Consider the following 23,884-nt stretch of genomic DNA (forward strand, 5'->3'; position numbering starts at 1 on the left):
ATCCGCGTGGGTTTCCTCCGGGTGCTCCGGTTTCCCCCACAGTCCAAAGACATGCAGGTTAGGTTAACTGGTGACTCTAAATTAACCGTAGGTGTGAGTGTGAATGGTTGTCTGTGTCTATGTGTCAGCCCTGTGATGACCTGGCGACTTGTCCAGGGTGTACCCCGCCCTTCGCCCGTAGTCAGCTGGGATAGGCTCCAGCTTGCCTGCGACCCTGTAGAAGGATAAAGCGGCTAGAGATAATGAGATGAGATGAGATTTTAGTAACTATGAAATTCAAGACAATATTAACCTACCTGTCACAAAGTGATCAGAACAAATCCGGATACAGTCAAGTTGTCCTAAATTTGATCGGTTGATGGCAGCCAGCCACTGTCGTCTCCTCCGTTCGCTTTTCTCCTGTGCTGCAATTCCCAGGTTAGTCACGACTTTAGGGAGTCTGTGGAAGCTTTTGCCACCCTTTTCCCCTCGGTTACTACAGCCAACAATGACGCACGTATTTGGCATTGTCACCCCTTTTTGCTTCGCTGGACAACAACAATGCACTGACACAGCGCGCTTTGACTTCCAATATGGCCGCCGCCAGGTGCGCACTGACCTCGAAGCACTCTATACCTCCAGCTGGCTGTCGCTAGCATGACTACATGTCACATGTTGGTATCAGACTGATATTGTGGTAATAATATTCTCTCATTTTAAGGTATTTATCTGAGATATACATATATAGGTTGTTGTGAAGGACATTTTCCTTTGTTTAAAATGTATTCTAACTTTGTCCATATTTCTTAAAGCAATATCGATTAATCACAAATCAGCCATTTTTAAGTACTACTGTCCCAGCGTCTTTAGCGCTGCATGATGTCTGCTGTGATTATGATGTCGTGTTACATGGATGGTTGTTTTGGTTTGGACAAGGCCAGTAACTGCCGAGGGATTTACTGCTAAAAACCTCAAGCCTCAAAAAAACCTCCAAATAAAAGGCTTCAGTGTTTATTGCTCAAAATGGATGGTTTGGTTTGGCTTTGGACTCAGAAGGATTATCAGAAATCTATGTTCTCTTCTTGCTTTCTAAGGAACTGGATCTTCCTCGTCATTCGTTACTATCAACATGTTATTTGTGCTTTCCTTGTAAAACAAAATGATAACATTAACTTAGAAATAGCATTAATATTCCTGACAAGCGTTTGGATTTTTCTCACTGTGGGATTTAGATTTTGCAACAGGTCGCAATTACACATCCGCATGATTAATTGTAGAAATGTGATGCACTGTTTGTAATGTGTGGTAATAAGGGCTGCTTTTGTAAGACTGTCTGAGTGTTCCTGAGGAACGCTGGGCTGCTTTAATGTGCAGTAATAAAATGACAAATGCAATTTTTGAGTCTAGAAAGAGAAAAAAAAAAACATTTCTGATGTTCCTGATCTGCTGCGAGTCATGCCAGCAATCTTGTTGGGTATTTGTACAGGCCACATCACGTCACGTCATGACGTCCCAACTGTAGATACAACTAAGAAAGTATACAGTAAAAAATATAGCAGCGGTGGGATTGTGTACCTGTTGAATTCTCAGTTGTGATTGGTTGTGAGAGATGTTTGTTTAACATTGTTTAATGGAAGGAGTCTCCAGCGTCAGCCATTTTCACCACATGAGACAGTTCAGAGCATTTATTCACTGACATTAAAGGTCTTTCAGATATTTCTAGTGTAGGTCATAAAAATAATTTTCCCCGACACCCAATTATTTTTCTTTAGTGGATCAAAAGCTACTGAATTCGAATCACAGACTTCCAATTTTATTAGGTTTTTTTTTAAACAGAACAATTAATGAATTTATCTCCACATGGCCCTAAATTCTCCGCTATTTTTTCCTGCTTCACCATGACCCAATTCAAAATACTACGTCATGCATTCCGTGGTGGGCTTTCCCCGTTGGCGCAAGGCATTGTGGGATACAAATTTGAAACAGGAGAGAAAAATGGAGGACGTGAGTGTGCAAATGAAACGTGAAAGACCGACTACAGTAACGGAAAGAAAGCGAGAAGAAAAGACGTTATGTTATATACGAAGGAAAGGAAACGCAGGACCAAACTAATAAATATCGGCGCTCAGTGAGCACCTCGGTGTGATCAGCTGTTCGTTTAGTGACAGAATGATGGAACTGTCAGTGCACGCTCAAAGGTAAACCTGTAGATGGCAGTAATGCAACACTGTGGATGCCAGCTACCGTAAAACCCAAAAGAAGAAGAAGGTAAACCTGCGCATGCGCACATGGATTTCCTCTGTCTGCTTGACTGCGCAAAGTGAGCGATTTCATGCACATTATTTGCTTTAATCCCCTCAAATTAAATAACTTCCCAGCCACAGAATGGCCTGATATTTTGTGAGATATTACAGAAATAAACAGATATCACAATCACCACATTTCAGAGGGAACTAAAGTTCACCGATTTTATGAAATCGGAAGGCCATCCAACTCTAATTATAACTGTAAAGGGATGAAAAAAGTATGTTGTGTCATTCTTTAATTAATAAAAAGTGGAATTGTTGGCAAATGTCTGTGCTGTAAGAGGAATAACACACTTCAGAATGTACCATTATGGGAAAATGACAGTAATTTTAATGGCACAGTGGTGTAGTGGTTAGCGCTGTCGCCTCACAGCAAGAAGGTCCGGGTTCGAGCCCCGTGGCCGGCGAGGGCCTTTCTGTGCAGAGTTTGCATGTTCTCCGCGTGGGTTTCCTCTGGGTGCTCCGGTTTCCCCCACAGTCCAAAGACATGCAGGTTAGGTTAACTGGTGACTCTAAATTGACCGTAGGTGTGAATGTGAGTGTGAATGGTTGTTTGTCTCTATGTGTCAGCCCTGTGATGACCTGGCGACTTGTCCAGGGTGTAGCCTGCTTCTCACCCATAGTCAGCTGGGATAGGCCCCAGCTTGCCTGCGACCCTGCACAGGATAAGTGGTTATGGATAATGGATGGATGGACAGTAACTTTGAATCACATTAGCCTGTTGTTGATTATTTTCCTGTAACAGCACACACCCTGAAGTGTTTTATTCCTTACACAGCTCGTGTGCAGCCTTGAATTTGCCATTTGCATGGTACTAAATGTTCATCTGCAAGAAGCCAGCAGCTTAAATTTACTAAATTGTCAGTCTCCAAGCAAGAAAATGGACAAACAAACAAACAAATAAATAAATAAAACAAACACAAAACAGTTGCAATACCAGAAGGGCACTTGGTAGAGTCCACCAAGCCAAGCCACATGTTATCAACATCACAATCAAACCATTTGGACCTAGGATGATACTAAAGCTGTCCACCAAATTTTATCCAAATCTGTTCACTACTTTTCGAGTTACACTGGGAAAGGCAAAAAAAAATCCTGGATTTGCGTACATATCCGGATCCTGGATTTGCATATAAATCTGGATTTGCATCAAAATCTCATTAATGGTTCCCTGGCCCATGGCTCACCTTTCCTCCAAATTTCATCCAAATCTGTTCACTACTTTTTTGAGTTACGTTGGGAAAAGTCAAACAAACAGAGACGAAAATATGACCTCTTCCAACACAGTTGGCGGAGGTAAAGAAGAGTTAGTGTAAAGTGTAATGGGGTGAAAACGGTGAGTTCTATTATTATCATTCTGAAACCAAGCAAATTAATTTCACTCGGTTTATCTTTAAAAAATTACAGTCCAATCTGCTTTGATTAATCACCTGTTAATACAAACCCATCAGTGGTGTTGATGCGCCGTGTAAGCCAGTTCCCCAGGACATGTTTTATATCAAAGTCACCTTGGACGACTCGAGCGGTGCTTCTGCGCTGCAATCACAGATTACCAGCGTATACACAACCTCCATCTCCGTCCTTCCACTTGCACTTAGTCTCCAGAAATAGCAGCTTGATTGTGCTTACTGTTGCCAAATGCCAAACACTCTGTCACCGCAACACGAGTGACCCTTCAAGCCATGGACTCGGAGCTCTGCTTTATTTGGACATGATTTGACGGATCAACGTTTGAAGACACCCAGCAGGAACGTGCACAACATCTACAGTGTCCATGTGGCATCAGATACACGTGGAAAGAGTTTTGTGGGGGGGCGGGGGTTCTGCCAGTAATCAGTCCATCTGAAACTCTGAAATTAAATTAAAAGATCTGTAAACCAAATGAAATTAAATTAAAAGATCTGTAAACCAAATATTATTCAGATCAGATGAGGCAAAACATTCGGGTCACAAAATAAACAACCTCGTTAATTGTTGTTGTGCTTTTACTGTTTAGACCATGGTGCTGCTCAAGCCTTGATTCTGACTGGTCAAATGAGATGTTTACAGTTTATGGAACGAGTCTCCAGTGTCAGCACTTTGTAACAGTTTTGTGGCAAACAGAATTGTAAGATGTATAAACAAAAACATCCGAATTGCACTTAATAAATAAGAATAAAGTAATACAAATACAAATAAAAAGTTTAGTTTAAAAATAAATAAAACCTTTCCATCCAAAATAAATTGTCTACCTTATTTTTTTTTAATTGTAAAAATTTTGCGACTGTATTTTTATTTCTGATTTACTTGACATCCATTACTCGTTCGTTCTAGTCTAATTTAAATGTGCTTATTAAAAGATACAAAGAAAAACTGATCTTTTTTTTTAGTTTTGATATTTTTGGGACAATGTGCAGGTTTGTATTTGCAGAGAGCAAACATCAAACTCAAGAAAAAAAATCAGCGACGGAGAGCCTCGAAATGCTTCAGCAAGCGTACAGCAGTGAAGTGACCAGCCGTAACGAGTAACATTCACGCTTCAAGAGTGGCAGAAATCAGGACGATCCTGACACACATGGTGTTCAATTTCTTGGACTTTTTCGTGGATTGTGTTCATGAAGCGTTTCAGGGATCTCCGAATATGATGTTTGCTCCAGTGTTGTCGTCGAATCACTAAACCTCGAGTCTGAGAGGCTGTCCACACGGCAACGGATTCAGGTGAATCTGATAAAATTGTTTATCGTTTCGGCCTGGCGTCCACACGGCACCGGCGTTTTGGGTGCCCCAAAACGATATTTTTTGAGAACGGGTTCCAGAGTGGAAAAATCTGGCAACGGCGCCGTTGCGAAGTCGTCTGGATGAGTAGAACGGATTTGTTTACGATGATGTCACAACCACATGACTAGAACAAGCAGCACTCTCGCTGTTTTGTATGAACCACTGCATTGCATTCACTTTTGTATACAGCTTTTGTTTTAAATAAACAAGTAACTGAACCATTTCTTGAATTTCTTTTTTTTTATTGGATAAGACTGCTTTTCAAAATGTTCACACACAATATAACAAGTTATATAAATTATATAAAAATGCTTTTCAAAATGTTCACACACAATAAGAAAATTAAGTTATATAAAACTATGCACACTAATAAAACTAATTTGTACACACAGAAGGCACGATTTCCTCGCGTAGTCGCAGCCATCTTCTTGTTGTTGTTGTGTGCTTGTTCCTGAGAGTGCTTCACACCGGGTAGAAGAAGGGGTTTATGCCCATGCATCCTACTTCTTCTATTGTTCTGGTGTCTCCGATGGGACCGTCTTACAGCGCACGTAGAGGTGTGGCATGTGTATTGCATCGTTTTCAGCAAGCGTTGCGTTGCCATATGTACCTAATATTTTACTGATCTGTTGCCCATGTGGACGCGATATTTTTTTTAATAAAATCTCGTTGCCGTTGTCGTGTGGATGTAGCCTGAGTCCAGTCTCGAGTCGTCAGTGTTCAAGTCCAAGACATGAAAGAAAATTTGGAGTCGTTTCCACTATTGAGCCGAGTCGAGTCCAAGAACAAGACGCCATCCGCACCATTTGACGGTGGCTGTTGCTGCCTTTATGTGAAAGCATCTCTGCTACTGTGTTGGACTAACGTTCCTGCTCGACTGCCCCATTTTAGTTAATAGGCTACAGATAAAAAGCTTGTTCATCGCTCAGCAAGCCCCGCCCACCATCAACAGGGCAGATAACACGAGAGAGGGTTAGCACTAGCTAGTTCATTGCTCAGCAAGCAAGTCCCACCCACTATCAACAGGGCAATGAACATAGCATGTCCCTTCCTTCTCTGGGTGGAGTCTTACCAAATGACGATTGAAGTTCGAGGTCGTCCCCGTCGTCTCCTCGATAGTTCTTCTACATATGGAACACACAGCAGTGCATTTTTTCCCACTGCACAAGAAGTCTGTATAAGCAAAGAGGACAATCCTCGGGGCGTCTCTCCAGGCATTTTAGCGCCATTAACGTTAGTTCCTCAACATGATGTATGAACAGATGAATGTGCATTCTCTTGCACAAAAATAGAATAAAAATTAATGTAGATATAAATATCGTAGGGCGGCACGGTGGTGTAGTGGTTAGCGCTGTCGCCTCACAGCAAGAAGGTCCTGGGTTCGAGCCCCATGGCCGGCGAGGGCCTTTCTGTGCGGAGTTTGCATGTTCTCCCCGTGTCCGCGTGGGTTTCCTCTGGGTGCTCCGGTTTCCCCCACAGTCCAAAGACATGCAGGTTAGGTTAACTGGTGACTCTAAATTGAGCGTAGGTGTGAATGTGAGTGTGAATGGTTGTCTGTGTCTATGTGTCAGCCCTGTGATGACCTGGCGACTTGTCCAGGGTGTACCCCGCCTTTCGCCCGTAGTCAGCTGGGATAGGCTCCAGCTTGCCTGCGACCCTGTAGAAGGATAAAGCGGCTAGAGATAATGAGATGAGATGAGATAAATATCGTATGCCAAATTACTATGGCATGTTACAAAAAATAAAGGAAAAATCCGAGTCCTCATACGAGTCCGAATGTAGTTAATGCACGAGTCCGAGTCATCAGTGCTCAAGTCCAAGTCAAGTCATGAGTCCTTAAAATTAGGGCACGAGTCGGACTCGAGTACTAAAAGCCTGGTTTGCTCTCTGCACTCATGCGAATGTGAGCGTTGACACAGAAACGTGTGTAACACAGGTCACAATGTTGATGCCGCGACGTTGCATGGCATACTGACTCACGAGAGTTACTGCTCGCATCTGCTGCATGTGCATGATCATACAGTGCTCGGTTCGTTCACAACAGGAACAGTCTCAGAACTTTTTGATTGCAGCTCGTATCTACTGCACAGACTGAGTTAAAGATGGTGACGTTTTCAATTTGACCAAGCTTCAGAAACACAAAGAGAGTAAACAGCACCATGATGTCCACTCGTACTGGACTGTTTATGATGTTTGATGTCGTCATGACGACACAGAAGTTTATTTTTTTCACCAATCAGTAGTGATCTCATGACTCTGACAGAATCGTAGACTGGATTAATAATAAATCAGTTTGAACTAAAACACACACACTTCAGTGATGAGTGTTGAATTGTAATGCAATCTGCACGTACGTGTGTGTGTGTGTGTGTGTGTCGTGCTCAATCCTGCCAGATCCTCTGAGGAGCTTTAATCTGAGCCAAACAGAGCTGTCATCACCTCACTTCAGCAAGCTGGGCAGAACCACCTGTGGCTCAGTGTTTCCAGCCAGATCGTGTGTGTGTGTGTGTGTGTGTGTGTGTGGGAGGGATGGTTGCACGGACCTGAACCTTCTCCAAATGAAAGGACCAACTGTGTAGTTGCCATGCAGAAAGGAAAGAAGCACTCACTCAATAAACACCCACTGACACACACACACACACACACACACACACACACACACACACACACACACACACAGGATCCGACGTGGCTCCATAGCAACTCTAAAAAGCTTACAGGATTGCTGCTATTTGTGGACAGTCAGTTAATCCTGTCAGATTTCTCTCACACGCTTTTTCTTCCGGAAAGTTCTACAGGATAAATTCAGTATAAATTCAGTAAATAGAGTTCTGACAGTAGAGCTGACCGTCCACACTTTACAGGTGAACTCGAATCAGTGGTGGCTGGTAGTCTTTCAAACAGGGGAGGCTGGTCGGTTACGATATTTCCAGATTTTAAAAGAAAAAACACATCAGTTTTGCCCATACTCTTGCCTCTGATCTGGCTGATTGTTGGCAGCGTCACAAACTGTGAAACAACAGGTTCTTTTGGCCCATTAGCCTACTGTCCAATATACATGATGGTGGTGTTGGGGGGAGGGGTATATTTTAACATTTTATGTTTTAAAATTGTGGCATGTTGTTTAAAAATTGATCATTATTGAAAGCAGCTCTTTGTCAGGAAGCTCAGCAGTAACAGCAGAGTGTTCTGGAATAGGCACAAGCACTGACCTTGGGGAGCCAAACATAGAGCTGGGGGCCACACATTTCATTCAATGACACTTTCCCTATATTTTACTTATTTTGACTGAGAAATGTTTTATTGACAATTTTGATAACCCTTCACTTTTAATCCAGGTCTGTAGTGTGAAATGTTCTCGGCTGTGTTTTTGTTTAAAAATCTTTTCCAAATTGTAGCTGTGTTTAATTCATATCCAGAGAAATATATATTCCAATATAATTGTAGCGAGAATCGCGTGTGGGTGGAGCACAGAGGACGGCAGGACAGAGATCAGGTTTGTCTAACGGCTTTATTGCCACACTTTTCAGGGTTGCAACACTGTTTCACAATAGCGCGAGAGACACACACACACACACACAGCGTCTCGTCCGGGTCCCCCTCTGCTCTCGCTCCTTAAATAGGGCGGTTTACTGGGGAGAACACACAAAACACAGGTTAATGACACTCAGGTGAAGCGATTCTGCCACTTACCTTCCCCAACTCCGCCCACTTGTCACAGACCGGTGCTTGACCACGCCCCCGCTGCCACATACCCCCACCGCCCGACTCAGGCCGGGCGCCCGTCCGGCCCGCAGCCGACTCCCCCCCCCCTTGACGGGAGAGGAAGTCCGCCACGACCATCTGCGCCCCCGGCCTGTGGACCACCTTGAAGTTGAAAGGTTGGAGCGCCAGATACCAACGGGTGATCCGCGCGTTGGCATCCTTCATGCGGTGGAGCCACTGGAGGGGCGCGTGGTCCGAACAGAGGGTGAAAGAGCGCCCCAGCAGGTAGTAATGGAGGGCGAGGACCGCCCACTTGATGGCCAGGCACTCCTTCTCGATAGTGCTGTAGCGCCCCTCACGCACTGACAGCTTCCGGCTGATGTACAACACTGGGCGGTCCTCTCCCCCCACCTGCTGGGACAAAACGGCCCCCAGCACTCTGTCCGACGCATCCGTCTGCAACAAAAAGGGGAGAGAGAAGTCAGGGGAGTGCAAAAGTGGCCCCCCACACAGTGCAGCCTTTACCTCAGAGAAAGCCCGCTGGCACTGTTCCGTCCACTGGACCGGATCTGGCGCCCCCTTTTTAGTGAGGTCAGTCAGCGGGCTGGTGACGTCCGAATAATTAGGTATGAACCTACGATAATAGCCAGCCAGCCCCAGGAACTGTCTCACCCCCTTTTTGGTCTTGGGTCTCGGGCAGGCCGCAATCGCTGCTGTCTTATTAATTTGGGGACGCACCTGCCCGTTACCCAAGTGGAAGCCCAGATACCGTACTTCCACCCGCCCAATCGCACACTTCTTCGGGTTGGCAGTGAGCCCCGCCCGCCTCAGCGACCTAAGGACGGCCCTCAGGTGTTGCAGGTGCCGCTGCCAGTCATTACTATAAATGATTATGTCGTCTAAGTAAGCGGCCGCATAGGTGGCGTGGGGCCGGAGGATCCGGTCCATCAGCCGCTGAAACGTAGCGGGCGCCCCAAACAGCCCAAACGGAAGTGTGACGAACTGGTGTAAGCCGAACGGTGTGGAAAAGGCCGTTTTTTCCCGGGATAATGGAGTCAAGGGGATCTGACGAATATCCCTTCGTCAAATCCAGTGTCGAGTAAAAGCGAGCCGTGCCTAGTCGATCAAGCAGCTCATCAATACGAGGCATTGGGTACGCGTCGAATTTAGACACCGCATTGACTTTTCTATAGTCCACACAGAACCGGACCGAGCCGTCGGCCTTGGGAACCAAGACCACCGGGCTGCTCCAGTCACTGTGGGACTCCTCGACGATGCCCATTTCGAGCATGGCCTGAAGTTCTTCCCGAACCACCTTTTTTTTGTGTTCGGGTAATCTATAAGGACGGCTACGCACTACCACCCCCGGGGGCGTCTCTATGTGGTGTTCTATGAGGTTGGTGCGTCCGGGCCGGGGCGAGAACACATCCGAAAACTCGGCCTGCAACTGGGCGACCTTCGTGAGTTGGGTCGGGGAGAGGTGGTCTCCACAGGGGACCGGAGAGGTGCGAGATGCCAATGACCCTTTTTGGATCTCCGGCCCCAGCTCCGCCTTCTCCGGAACTACCGACACCAACGCCACGGGGACCTCCTCATTCCAGAGCTTCAGCAGATTGAGGTGGTAGATCTGTAGCGCCCCCTCCCTGTCCGTTCGCCTAACCTCATAGTCGACGTCCCCGACTCGCCGTGTGACCTCGAAGGGCCCTTGCCACTTGGCGATTAATTTGGAGCTCGACGTGGGCAACAGGACGAGTACCTTATCTCCCGGAGTGAACTCTCTAAGGCGCGTGCCCTTGTTGTACAGGCGGGTTTGCCGTTCCTGGGCCTGCCGCAAATTCTCCTGAGTTAAGTGGGTGAGCATGTGGAGTTTTGCGCGCAGATCCATAACGTATTGAATTTCATTTTTGCTCTGCGAAGGTCCCTCCTCCCAATTTTCCCGCAGTACATCTAAGATGCCGCGCGGCTTACGCCCATACAGTAATTCAAATGGGGAGAACCCCGTGGAGGCTTGGGGGACCTCTCGCACTGCAAACAACAAGGGTTCGAGCCACTTATCCCAGTTACGTGCGTCCTCACTTACGAATTTTTTGATAATATTCTTGAGGGTGCGGTTGAACCGTTCGACTAAACCGTCCGTTTGTGGGTGATACACGCTGGTGCGGATCGGCTTAATACCCAATAGCCCATACAGTTCGGCCAGTGTTCGTGACATAAACGAGGTGCCTTGATCAGTCAGAATCTCTTTCGGGATTCCGACCCGGGAGATGACGTGGAAGAGGGCCTCTGCAATACTACGTGCGGAGATATTGCGAAGAGGCACCGCTTCCGGGTATCGCGTTGCATAGTCCACCAGAACCAATATAAAGCGGTACCCTCGTGTTGACCGATCTAATGGCCCGACAAGATCCATCCCAATTCGTTCAAACGGGGTCTCGATTAATGGTAGGGGGCGCAAGGGCGCTTTTGGAATGGCCGCTGGGTTTACTAACTGGCATTCGCGGCACGCCGTACACCACTTACGGATGTCGCCGCGAATCCCCGGCCAATAGAATCGGGCCATTATCCGGGCGAGTGTTTTATCCTGCCCGAGGTGTCCCGCCATGGGATTAAAGTGAGCCGCCTGGAATACCAATTCCCGACGGCTCTTTGGAATTAACAACTGGGTGACACGCTCCTTCGTCTGAGTGTCCTGCGTCACTCGGTATAACCTATCTTTTAAAATGGAAAAATAGGGGAAGGTCGGGGTGGCATTCGGCTGGAGCGTTTGACCATCGATTACTCTCACTTGGTCAAACGCGTGTCGCAGAGTTTCGTCTCGCGATTGTTCCAGTGGGAAATCCGCGAGGGATTCCCCAATAGAAAGAGGAGGAGCCGGGGGCCCCTCACTCTGTCGCGGAGATGACGTAGACGGCCCTGCGACCGCAGCTCCAGCCAAAACGACACCGGGACCCCCCCGGCTAACCGGCAGGACCCACTCTTTACTAGGTGTGCCATCAACCCCCGGAATCCCGGCCAATCAGTCCCCAAGATTAAAGAGTGGGTAAGGCGAGGATTAACCGCCGCCTTCACTATAGATTTGTCCCCTCTGAAATGTATGTGGACCGACACCAACGGGTAGCAGTGAACATCCCCGTGCACACACAACACCTTCACCCCTTGTGCTCCCCCCAATGCCTCATCTTGCACCAGGCTTTGGCGGATCGAGGTCTGGTTGCAACCCGAATCCACCAACGCCTGATAGGTCGCCCCTTGTACACTTACCGGTATGCGATATGCTCCGGCCTGATCGAGGGCAGCCTCTGGCGCGTCGGGGATCCGCACCACCGCCCCCACCTCCATCGCGGCACACTGTTGCTGCAGGTGGCCCGGTTCCCCGCAGCGCCAGCAAACCGGCCCGGGCCTCCCCTCTGCAGCTGTGGATTGAGGGTCACTCACCTGAGGGGGGGGAGAGACAGACACAGAAGGGAGAAACGGGAGGGCACCATGGGTGCGGCGGGCCGGCTGGGGTGGGGCCGGCCCCCGCCTCCGTGGTGGGGGAATGGGGCGAGGACGGGACACGGGAGGAGGGGGAAGAGAGAGAGAGAGAGAAGAGGAGAGAGAAGAAGACATCCGTTGTCCTGCCGCCGGGACAGCCGCCAGATGATCCTCCGCCAGTCCTACGGCCTGATCCAGTGACGCCGGGCGGTGGCACTGGACCCACTCCGCGGTTCCGGCGGGTAGGCGGGCGATGGACTGCTCCAGCGCCACCTGGTCGATGATCCCCTCGGCGTCGCGATCTTCGGCCCTCAGCCACCGCCAGCAGGCGTCCCGGAGCTGCTGGCCGAACGCGAACGGGCTGCCGACTTCCTCCATTCGCAGCGCGCGGAAGCGCTGGCGCTGCTGCTCCGGCGTGCGCCCCACGCGCTGGAGGACAGCCCGGCGAAGGTCGGCATAGGCCAGCCGGTGGTCGGCGGGGAGCTGTAGTGCGGCTAACTGCGCCTCTCCCGTCAGGAGGGGGAGGAGGCGCGCCGCGCGCTGTTCCATCGGCCACCCCGAGGCTTCGGCGACCTGTTCGAATAATGCGATGAACGCCTCGGGGTCGTCCTGCGGGCCCATCTTAGTCAAGGTGATGGGAGATGGGCCCGCGGCCGGGGCGCTGGTGGACCCCGCCGACGCGAGGAGGCGCCGGAATGCCTCACGGTCTTCCTGTTGAGCCAGCACCAGGGCTTCGAAGCGGCGCTCCTGCTCCTTCCGGAGTGTGACGAGCGCCTGGTGCTGGCTCTGCTGGGCCGTGGCGAGGGCGTGGACCAAGTCCGCGAACGGGGAGGATTCCATGGGGCTGCAGGACAGGTGCTCCACGATCCCGGGTTTCGGCACCACTGTAGCGAGAATCGCGTGTGGGTGGAGCACAGAGGACGGCAGGACAGAGATCAGGTTTGTCTAACGGCTTTATTGCCACACTTTTCAGGGTTGCAACACTGTTTCACAATAGCGCGAGAGACACACACACACACACAGCGTCTCGTCCGGGTCCCCCTCTGCTCTCGCTCTCCCTCCTTAAATAGGGCGGTTTACTGGGGAGAACACACAAAACACAGGTTAATGACACTCAGGTGAAGCGATTCTGCCACTTACCTTCCCCAACTCCGCCCACTTGTCACAGACCGGTGCTTGACCACGCCCCCGCTGCCACAATAATATACTCAGCATAAACATTTTAAATAGATTCTATATTTTTGGTCCATCCATGACATATTACTAAAGTAGCCTATTTACTGTTGTTGATGTGGGTCACTTGCTGTTAGCCAATTCACTTTCTCGTACCAGGAGCAGGGGCGCTTTATCAACACCCGTGGCCCAGGGGCTACTGGGTTTTTTGAGGCCCCTCATAGGCTACCTGTCAACCCTACCCTTACCGTTGGCCAGGAAAACACTCTTATTTTATTTGCAATACGTGTCAAGCATTTACAGTGTAAGCGTGTAATTAGCCTAGAAGCCTACGATAGGTTATGTTTGGCTCAGCATAGCTGCGCAAGGCCCACGCTCACATCGCTCAACACATCCGACCACAGAGGGAGAGAAGAACGCGCGCATTATCATTACAGAGCCGGTTCTGATTATTACCATGGACAGGAGGAGAGCTGAAAGGAACGAGTATTATTCCCTACCTTTTTCACCAAGTCAATTTGAGGCGTTGGTCTACCCTGCTCTTTAATTTTAATTTTTTCCTTGAAAGGAAGACTGGCAAATGGCTTCGCCAAAATTAACTCAGCAATGCTTGGCATCCGTGCGCAGCTTTCTTGCTAGCTGACTAGCCCCCTCAAGTTCAAGTTCAGTCACTCAAATAAACGAAATTTCTGGAACTAAGATAGCAAACTTGACAACACTATATTTACACTTTATTTACAATGAAAATATATACAAGCTAAAAAAGCTGGTAGAAACCGTATGTAATGAATGAAATCGAAATGTAAGCTGAGCTCTTACAATACACCACAGCACTTGCGAATCCGCATGGGACTGAACTGAAATTCTCCGCTGCCTGTCTATAGTTGAAACGAGCTGTCAATCAAAGAAAATATCCGGCCGCTTTCACCAATCACCAGTCTCCTCGCGGAAACTGCCATGTCCCTCCCACTGTGAGGCTCGGAGTCCGTGGGCGGGCATTTTCACAGTATTTGTCCAATAACCGTCTTGCATTTTGAGATTGAAAAGCGCATCGCTCCCAAATGCCATTGAAGTCCACTGAGGCTGGACTGCATCGCGTTGTCACAAGGGGGAAAAACTCACGCACACATTCGGCGAACTGGGGAAAGTTATAACGGAATGATTTTGCACTGTAGTTGGTTGAGCACATATATTTCTATTATTCTGGATCTGAAATAGCAATGTTATAAGGTCGGCTATAACATAAGCCTAGCGCAATTCATCCTACATGATGTTAGTCATTTTTAGAGGAGGCTGAACCTCCCTCGTTGTCTTAGAGCAATCGCCCGTGAGTCAAATCCTCATAATCCTTACTGCTGAATAGAAAAACTCAAACACAAAATCCTAATTTTTTTTTCCCCCAGACTTTGAGTTTAATAAATAATACTACACTACCGTTCAAAAGTTTGGGGTCACTTTGAAATGTCCTTATTTTTGAAAGAAAAGCGCTGTTCTTTTCAATGAAGATCACTTTAAACTAATCAGAAATCCACTCTATACATTGCTAATGTGGTAAATGACTATTCTAGCTGCAAATGTCTGGTTTTTGGTGCAATATCTCCATAGGTGTATAGAGGCCCATTTCCAGCAACTCTCACTCCAGTGTTCTAATGGTACAGTGTGTTTGCTCATTGCCTCAGAAGGCTAATGGATGATTAGAAAACCCTTGTGCAATCATGTTAGCACAGCTGAAAACAGTTGAGCTCTTTAGAGAAGCTATAAAACTGACCTTCCTTTGAGCAGATTGAGTTTCTGGAGCATCACATTTGTGGAGTCGATTAAATGCTCAAAATGGCCAGAAAAATGTCTTGACTATATTTTCTATTCATTTTACAACTTATGGTGGTAAATAAAAGTGTGACTTTTCATGGAAAACGCAAAATTGTCTGGGTGACCCCAAACTTTTGAACAGTAGTGTATATCTGGTCATTCTAGGCGACATACTTTAATTCCTAACGAATCCCCAATTTCCCAGCATACATTACACCACAGAGTGCAGGTGGAGGCGAAGTAGAAAATACTTTTAAGTTTTGGTTGATAAAATATTTGCCTGCACAGACCTTACTGCAGTGTCCAGCTTCGTGGTTCTAAAGGCAGCAGGTTACTCAAAGGGCCAACATCGAACATCTGATGTAATCTAAACTTGATTGGTTGAAATTAATTTATGGAAATACAAACTGTCCCAAGTTTCCCCCATCCTATCCCAACTCTCCCTGCTCTCATCTACTTATTTGTACCCTGTATATATACAGCTTGGGAACATCTACACTACAAAAAGATGATATCTTGTTAAGAGAAAATATCTTTAAAATGGGTGAATTTATCAAATATTTCTTAGAAGATTATTACATCTCAAAGATTATTTATCTTGCTTTTAGACACTTTTACTCATTTCAAGCTTTAGATTTTCTTATTCTGTCGGCACATAATTTTGCTAAGTTTAACATTTTATTCTAGAAAGAAGCAAAATTCTCTGCCAATAGAATATGAAAATGTAAAGCTTGAAATGAATAAAAGCGTCTAAAAGTAAGATAAATAATATGCATTTGAGTTCTAATAATCTTCTAATGAGAAATATTTGATAAATTCATCCATATTAAAGGAACAGTCCACCGTACTTCCATAATGAAATATGCTCTTATCTGAATTGAGACGAGCTGCTCCGTATCTCTCCGAGCTTTGCGCGACCTCCCAGTCAGTCAGACGCAGTCAGACGCGCTGTCACTCCTGTTAGCAATGTAGCTAGGCTCAGCATGGCCAATGGTATTTTTTGGGGCTGTAGTTAGATGCGACCAAACTCTTCCACGTTTTTCCTGTTTACATAGGTTTATATGACCAGTGATATGAAACAAGTTTAGTTACACAAATTGAAACATGGCGATTTTCTATGCTATGGAAAGTCCGCACTATAATGACAGGCGTACTAACACCTTCTGCGCGCTTCGACAGCGCATTGATATCTGTTCCTTTAAGGATATTTTCTCTTAACAAGATATCTTTTTTTACAGTGTATGTACCTTTTTAGCCCTAAAAACGTACTCAGTTACCTTACGGTCCAATAATGAGCCGTTGGGGTACATTAGTGTGGATTGTAGCTAGAGGGACAGAACTTGACTCCCACTGTAGCCCTGTTTCTGACAGGATGGAGGCCGCGGGTTGTTCTGATTCCCTTGTCGTCATGCCATGAACCAGAACATGATCAATGATTGATTGATGTTCTAATTTCATCTGAAGTCACTGCTGTAGGCCAGGCGGGAAGCTACCGTATGAGCTAATGGTTAGAGAAGCAGCTTTGGGACCAAAAGGTCATTAGGTTGATTCCCTGGACCAGTAAGAATGTCTGAAGTGCCCTTGAGCAAGGTGCCGAACCCCTAACTGCTCCCCAGGCTGCTCTTTTGTTGTACATTACTCTGGATAAGAGAATAAGAGCATCTAAGAAATGCCTGTAATGGAAGAAGAAGAAGTTCAATTTATATAGCGCCTTTCTCAAAACCCAAGGTCGCTTTACAATTTTAGGGAAAAAAAAAGTCCACCAAATAAAGGTCAGGATGTCATTCCAGTGGTGTAGCAGCTACAGTCCCACCAAAAGGTGCACGAAAACAAGTCCCACACCGCCATCACAGCCGCCGCGACGGCACATGGCAACATCACTCGGAACACCGCGCCATGGATCCACAAAGCGAGCACAGACGCACCACCAAACCGCCTGTACAGCCGCTGCGACGCCACCGAGCAACATCGCTCGGAACATCACACCAAGCACTAAAGCACTGCTGCACAGAGCGCTGGACAACCACGATGTTAAAATGAGCAACGAGCTCACTGCAGTCCATAGCTAGGAGCACAGGCATCACCCACGGGGAACCAAGGCCTGGAGGGAACCGACGCCCAAAACTGGGTCCGGAGCTACACCACAACTGGCGGGCAAAAACACTCAAACATCAAACTACACAAACAAAAGCAAAATAAAAGAGAAAATAAAATAATGTGTAATGTAACATTAATGTAATGCTCTTGGTCTTGTTGTTCTTCCTCTTCCTCGTCCATCACCTCTGACACACTCTTCTCTTCCTCTTTTATTGCTCCACTCTGTTGTTGAAATCACACCTCAGCTCAGACGTGCCACTTGTGTTTATCTGATCTCCTGCTGACTCACTGGGTTCAACACATCACTGCTTGGACTCGTGTGAACAACTTTGAGTGGTGGTGTGTTAACAATGATTGTGTGTGTGTGTTTGCCACACTTATGTGTGGCCATCTCCATCAAGGTGCACCACAAGGTGAATATTGCTTAAGATTTTGCCAGAAGACAGACTGATCGAGTTTTTTTGCACTCGACACATTTCCTCCGAGATGTTCCTCTTCCTCTGACCCTCTCCTTATCTTTCACCTTTCTTTCTCTAGGAGTCATTCTTTCCTCTTTCATCTTTGTATTCTCTTCTCCTCTTTCACATTGTTCTTCTTCTCTTATCGCTCCTCTGACCTGAACTTCCACCCGTCTCTCCTTTTTAAACATTTCTCATCTCTTTATTCTCCTCCGTTGTCATTTTCCTTTTTTCTTCTTTCCTTTAGTCTCTGCCTTTTTCTTTTGTCTTTCTTCTTCTCCCTGTTCTACACCTCCTAATCTTTCTTGCTAACGTCTGAGCTTCATTTTCCTCTCTCATCTCTTTATTTTCCTTTCTTTCTTTGATTTTTCCTCTCCACTCCTGAACCCTTCGTCTTTCTTCTTAACTTTCACTTTTCCTTTATTCTCTCTTCTCTCATTTTCTCTCTTTATTTTTCTCCCCTTTCTCTCTCATCTTTCCTTTTTCCTCAATTTCTTTCCTTTTTTCCCCCATCACTTTATTCTTCTCTTTTCTCTGATTTTTTTCTTTTTGCTTCCAGTTGAAAACTCATCCCGTACTTTTATTTTTTTCCTTTATCTCTTTTTCATCTCTCCTTTTCCTCTCTCTCTCACTGTAGGGCGACTGTGTGACTGTTTCAGGTCACCTATTTAGAGCGAGGTGTGCTGTACCTGTTTAGCTGAGGTGTGACAGAAATAGGTGACGCTGATGAATGTATTTATACGGTACACACACACACACACACACTCTAATGTCCACTAAGAAAAATAAACCAATAATCAAAAAACCAAAACAAGATCAGGACTCAGTTTTATTGTTCAACTCTTTTATTATATCTTCTCTCTCTCATTTTTTTTTTTACAATGACACCAAACGTATTCTCTCTATTTTCATTTTTTTTGCTTGCTATTTTAGGAGATGCGATTGAATTGTAAACAGTGAAATAGATCAAATACATTTCATAAACCCCTTACAAGCAGTGTATGACCGAAGGAAAGGTGGATTTCACCCAACGGCTTTCCCTGATAATGTTACATGTCGTCATTTTTATAGCTTCGAGGCTCTGAGTATTTACATTTACATACATACAGCTGTGTGGCGTGGGATTTCCCACCAGACCTTGTGTTTTTGTCTTTTTCATCGTTTTATTCTTTTCTTAAGAATTATATTTACATCCATAAACCCCCGGCGGCCTGCTGCCAGGGAGTACACAGTTAGAATAACTCGCTTAATATGAACTAAAACTGCAGCTCAGTCTTCGAGCGGGTCGAATTTTTCCTGACAAATAAAAATCCATCGTCAAAAAAAAAAAGTGAAACTTATCCAACAGATAAGCAAACAAACAAACAAACAAAAACATATTGCACTGACATAAGGACAGCTGAGGATCATGGGTAAAGGGAAGAGGGTAAAGGTAAGGTGTGTCGGGGAGGGGAAAGGGGACTTTTTTTTTTTTTGTTAAGCTGAGTGCAATGAACTGAACAAGACATCCAGCAAGGATCTAAATAAATATACAAACTTTCTTTTCTGTACAGGTAAAGCATTATCTTTCTTATTAACAACAAAATAAATCTACTGAGTGCAGGTTTAAACCTAATATTAAAAAATAACAATAATAATAATAATAATAATAATAATAATATATACAAAACTAACAGGATGTGAAATAAAGGTCAAACGAGCCTGAAAGCTTCATAGTCGAGTGCCGTGCAGTCCTGAGAATCCTCTCGTCTCATCCTGACATGGAGCTACAATGAATTTCTGTACAGAAACTGTCACGCTTTTGACCTTCGCAGGCCTGCAGATGGATGTTTGATTGCGTCCCATGTGCAGAAGCAAGCATGGTTTGGTTTGGTCCATTCCGCCTCTCGAAACGTCTCTCAGGATGGGGGGACATGAAAGGAGACGCCTCGCTACACCACGGAGGGAAGGAAGGAAGGGACTGCGTGCACTTTGTATTGATCCGGTCATGACGGTTTGAGGATGAGAGCGAAAAACTGGCGTCTGCGTCGTACCGCGAGCACGGAGCGCAGAAACGATAAATAACAAGCGACAAAACAGTACCCGACTGTCTTTGCATCGAAGAGTAAATCAGTCCCTGTCCCCCACCCTGACTTCTTTCCAAAACCATAAATTAAAAAAAAAAATGTCAAAGTGAAAAAAATAAAGACGATGTAGCTCGTGATACAGAAACTCCACACGTCTCTTTGCTCAGCCTCTGGATCGGATCAGATCAGATCAGATCGGAAAACCGACTTCCTTTCTGGCGTCTTTCTGTCCTGTTCATCACCCTTCTTTTATCTCTCCTGATCATAGGACAGGATGGCGAGGATGGCGGATGAGAAGAAGTGTCCACGATGCTAGTTAGATTTTTTTCTGTGTGTGTATATCAAGCGTCTCTGCGCTGAGGTTCCTCTTACGACGAGGATGCCGTAGACGTCGCGTTGGCTTTCTTTTGGTTCACTAAGTCCAGGTAGAGTTCTGAGCGCAGGAACCGCGGATACGAGTCCTTCTCCATCAAGCCGTATATCCGCCGCTGGGCCAGGTCGAAACAGGAGCGTGTGACGTTCTGGAGGTTCTCCTTGGTGTGCTCTCGCGTGTATGAATCAAGGTTCACCTAGAGGACAAAAGCAGAATACGGTTAATTAAACATCACTGAAACAACATCCTCGTCAGATCAGGTCAGGGTACATGTTCTCGTTCTCGTGTTCTCATTCTCACGTTCTGCTCTTTCTCGGTTTAACGTAAAGTACATGGGGGCTTGTTTGAATTGCTTTTTTCCTTTTCAGGATTGTTCCAAACTCAAAAAGTGAAAACATGCACGAAAAACCAGAGGCTTAATGCAGGACAGTGACGTGTGAGTTGATTAAGGATGATCTCATATCCTCCAGGCCTCTCAGGTCTCCATGTGGGAACCATACACAAAGACTGGCTCATTCATCCTGTTCTGGAGGAGAACTGGCACAGGATTTACACTCCGCTGCCCGTGTGTGTGTGTGTTTACTTAAAAACCTGTCTCAACCCTGATTTGTTTTGACTGGAATTGGCCGCTGTTTGGCCTCGGCTTGAATATCGTGCTCAGAACTCTGCCTTACCTCTTTACAAGACTGGATAGCGATGTACTCTGCGAAGATCTTCTTCGCCTTTGAGGCCATCTTGGACTGCGACTTGACCTTCTTGTAATCCTCACAAGCGAGCCAGAATTCCAGATTCTCCTCGCTGAACTCAGTGCGCAGGAACGCTCTGAACGCCGCCAGCCCATCTGATGAAGAAAGACAGAACAGAGGGTGTTATTGGATGAGTGGACAGGAAGAACCAGCAGGCTCGGCTGAGCTCAGTACGAGATAAGCACTGATCATTCCATACAGATTAGCCGCTTCCTCTCATGCCCTTCCGGCGCTTTGGATTGGGATGAAGCTCTGATCTGTTACCTTTTCTTTTTTTTTTTTTCCAAAAACACACAAAAACAATTCATCGATCTACATTACACAAGTTCTTGAGAAGATATTCAGCTTCGGCTTTCCTGTCCGGCACAAGATACTTTTTTCTGTGCTTCACTTTGAATGATTTACGGATTCCCGTTTTGGAAAGTCCTTTCCTTGCAGGTTGCATGAACATTTCAGACAGGGTTTTGAAATCTACTCCTTCAGTAAGAATGCAAGGAAATGAGGAGCCACCCTGTTGCGCTGACAGCGCTTTTCCGCTGCAGATAAGCTAGCTGCGGAGGGGTTTTTTTTTGCGATAGGGAAACAGTTGAATAAGTGCACTCTGCAGATAAGTGTCTTGTGCACATGACATGCTGGCTGATAATACTGTACGCATAATGCATGCGATGCATGCATGCAGTTTTCCTTACCATCAATAATACAAAAAAAATCAAAGCCTGGATAACGGATTATGGATTGCGGATATAAATAGAAAGCACACTAATCCCTCATCCCTCAGTGTTGCTATTTCTTCCCTGCTGATGCACAGCTCAATTCGTATGGACTTGATTCATGCAAGAGCGTCCGACCAACACACACACACACACACACACATTGCACCAACCACACATCATTTGCAGAGCATTCAAAGCCTTCAATCTGTAATCTTAATACATACACACACACACATATCACAACATTCCTTTAAAAAAAAAATCCCGACTTACATTTATGGACGAGCAGCTTGTCGAGGGATTCTCCCCACTTGAGCGCCTCTTCTGGCGTGGGCCTGCAGATGAAAGCAGAACGGTTCTTGAGCAAGCCCATTTCTGTCAGGTTTCTCATTGTGTGACCCATTCGAAGCCGTGTGCTGCTTCTCTCCGGGTTGGTGTGTGCGTGTTTGTGTGTCTGTACAAGTCTGTCTGAACGTCTCTGGTGGAGAGCTTCTTTTATGACTAACCTCAGAGAAGGGAGGGGTGGAGGTGGAGATGGAGGTGGAGCTACAGCTAGCCAGTAGGACAGTACTATAGCTCCGCCTCCAGCTCATCTCTTTCTTTCCAAAGCTCTTTTTCATCGTGTGTCTATAATTACCAGTCTTAAAACATCTGCTGCCTTACTGACTTTAGGAGCAAGTCGGTCTTTCTGCACGACAGGGTGGTATTGTACACTGTGTCGACGAGTAAAGTAATTATGCAGGTGTTAGTCGTGCTAAAGTAATTACACCCCGTGCATGTGTCATATGTGGTGCGGTGCATTGTATATTACGCGTAGCATTACTTTTTATGCACAAAAGTTTTTGTTTTGTTTTTTTTGCTAATTTATTCTCTCCATTGTAGCTCAAAACAAAGAATGTTTGACATGTTTGACTAGTACAAAGTAAATTTCTCAGCACCCATATGGTAAGATGTGTCAGTTTTAAAACGATGAACACAATAAGCACAAAAGTCACCACGGACCAAATAAGGTCATCCGCTCATGGAATGATGCGCACGATTGACATGACAACAGCATGACAGTGTGATGACAGATAAAGAGACAACTTCTCATTTTCGAACACTTCTTCTCTCAGGCCATGAACACACCCTTATGCGTCAACACACACACACACACACACACACACACACACACATGCGCGCAGATAACACTTACTTGACTGACTTCATAGTTTTATCCAGCTTGCCAGCCGGAGAGCTTCCAGGAGATTCATTCCTTCTCCTCAGGAACGCCAATCGGTTCTTCATGTCTTTGGCCCTGTATGGACACACACACACACATGCACACACAAGCAGTAGGTCAGAGAAGAATCTCAAATCCAGACATCATGGAAAACATCAAAACATCTCCAACTCCAGCTCCAACTCCGGCTTAATAAAAACCCAAAATTGTGAAAATAAAATCCATATCAAGTGTACATTTTCTCTGCAATCAAGCTCAAAGCAGCGATCAGATTCCAGCAAGATGTTAAGAGTTGGAAGAGAGACACTGTCCGTCTCTCTTTCTCTCTCTCTCACATCCGTCTCACTCCTGTCCTTCGTCCTCTCTCTCCTCTTCTTCCTTCCTGACTGACAGAGTGACGTACTGACAGAGGGATGAGGCTGAGTGCCGCTCTCTACCTCCACACCTCTCTAGGATTCTCCGTAAGGCCCCTGGGCTTATGACCTCAGGGTCAAAGCCCTTGAGGGGGTTCATAGCGTACAGCTGCACTCCCTTCATCCAGCCAAACCTGACACGCCCTCCTCCCACCCCGAGCGTTCGTCCTCACACACTCCGACCTCACTCACGTCCTCGTGGAATGCCCGGCCTTCCATAATACCTATTTCCTGCTGTTTGATTTCCACCGTGGCCTCCACTCTCATCAGCACCACATTAGGAGACCATTCTGTTTTTGGACCTCCCTTGACACGGTTTCTAAATCGGTCCATCTGTCCTGCCCTCACCGTGCCTCTTTTCTATAATGGTTTCTGGACTTATTATCATGTGGTGATAATTCGGTGAGGCCTACCAGGAGGAATGAGTCTGTGCTCCAGGTCTGCTGACACTTATTTATCAGCACACATTCAGCCTCTTCAAACATCTGTGTTTGTTTGAAAGGAAATCATTAAGACCATGTTTTTGGGGCCACCACTGGTTAACTGTTAGCCGTCTCTTTTGAATGCAGCTAGTTTAGAGCATGTGACGTGAA

The 23,884-nt window shown here is 46.2% G+C and overlaps 1 protein-coding gene across 3 annotated transcripts in view; it reads right to left on the reverse strand.

Moving 5' to 3' along the window:
* Positions 1–18,585: 18,585 nt before the first annotated feature.
* The window catches only part of rgs3a (regulator of G protein signaling 3a), a 244,983-nt gene continuing 239,684 nt past the window's right edge, over positions 18,586–23,884 (reverse strand). For all 3 annotated transcript variants that reach the window (XM_060912131.1, XM_060912129.1, XM_060912130.1), the window contains 4 exons: positions 22,852–22,953; positions 21,930–21,991; positions 20,872–21,038; positions 18,586–20,393 (listed from right to left, as the gene is read on the reverse strand). In XM_060912131.1, the coding sequence (XP_060768114.1) occupies positions 20,193–20,393; positions 20,872–21,038; positions 21,930–21,991; positions 22,852–22,953 (532 nt within the window). In that variant the 3' untranslated portion in view covers positions 18,586–20,192. The remainder of the gene's footprint in view (positions 20,394–20,871; positions 21,039–21,929; positions 21,992–22,851; positions 22,954–23,884) is intronic.

Source organism: Neoarius graeffei, chromosome 28, assembly GCF_027579695.1.
Source record: "Neoarius graeffei isolate fNeoGra1 chromosome 28, fNeoGra1.pri, whole genome shotgun sequence".
Lineage (NCBI taxonomy): Eukaryota > Metazoa > Chordata > Actinopteri > Siluriformes > Ariidae > Neoarius > Neoarius graeffei.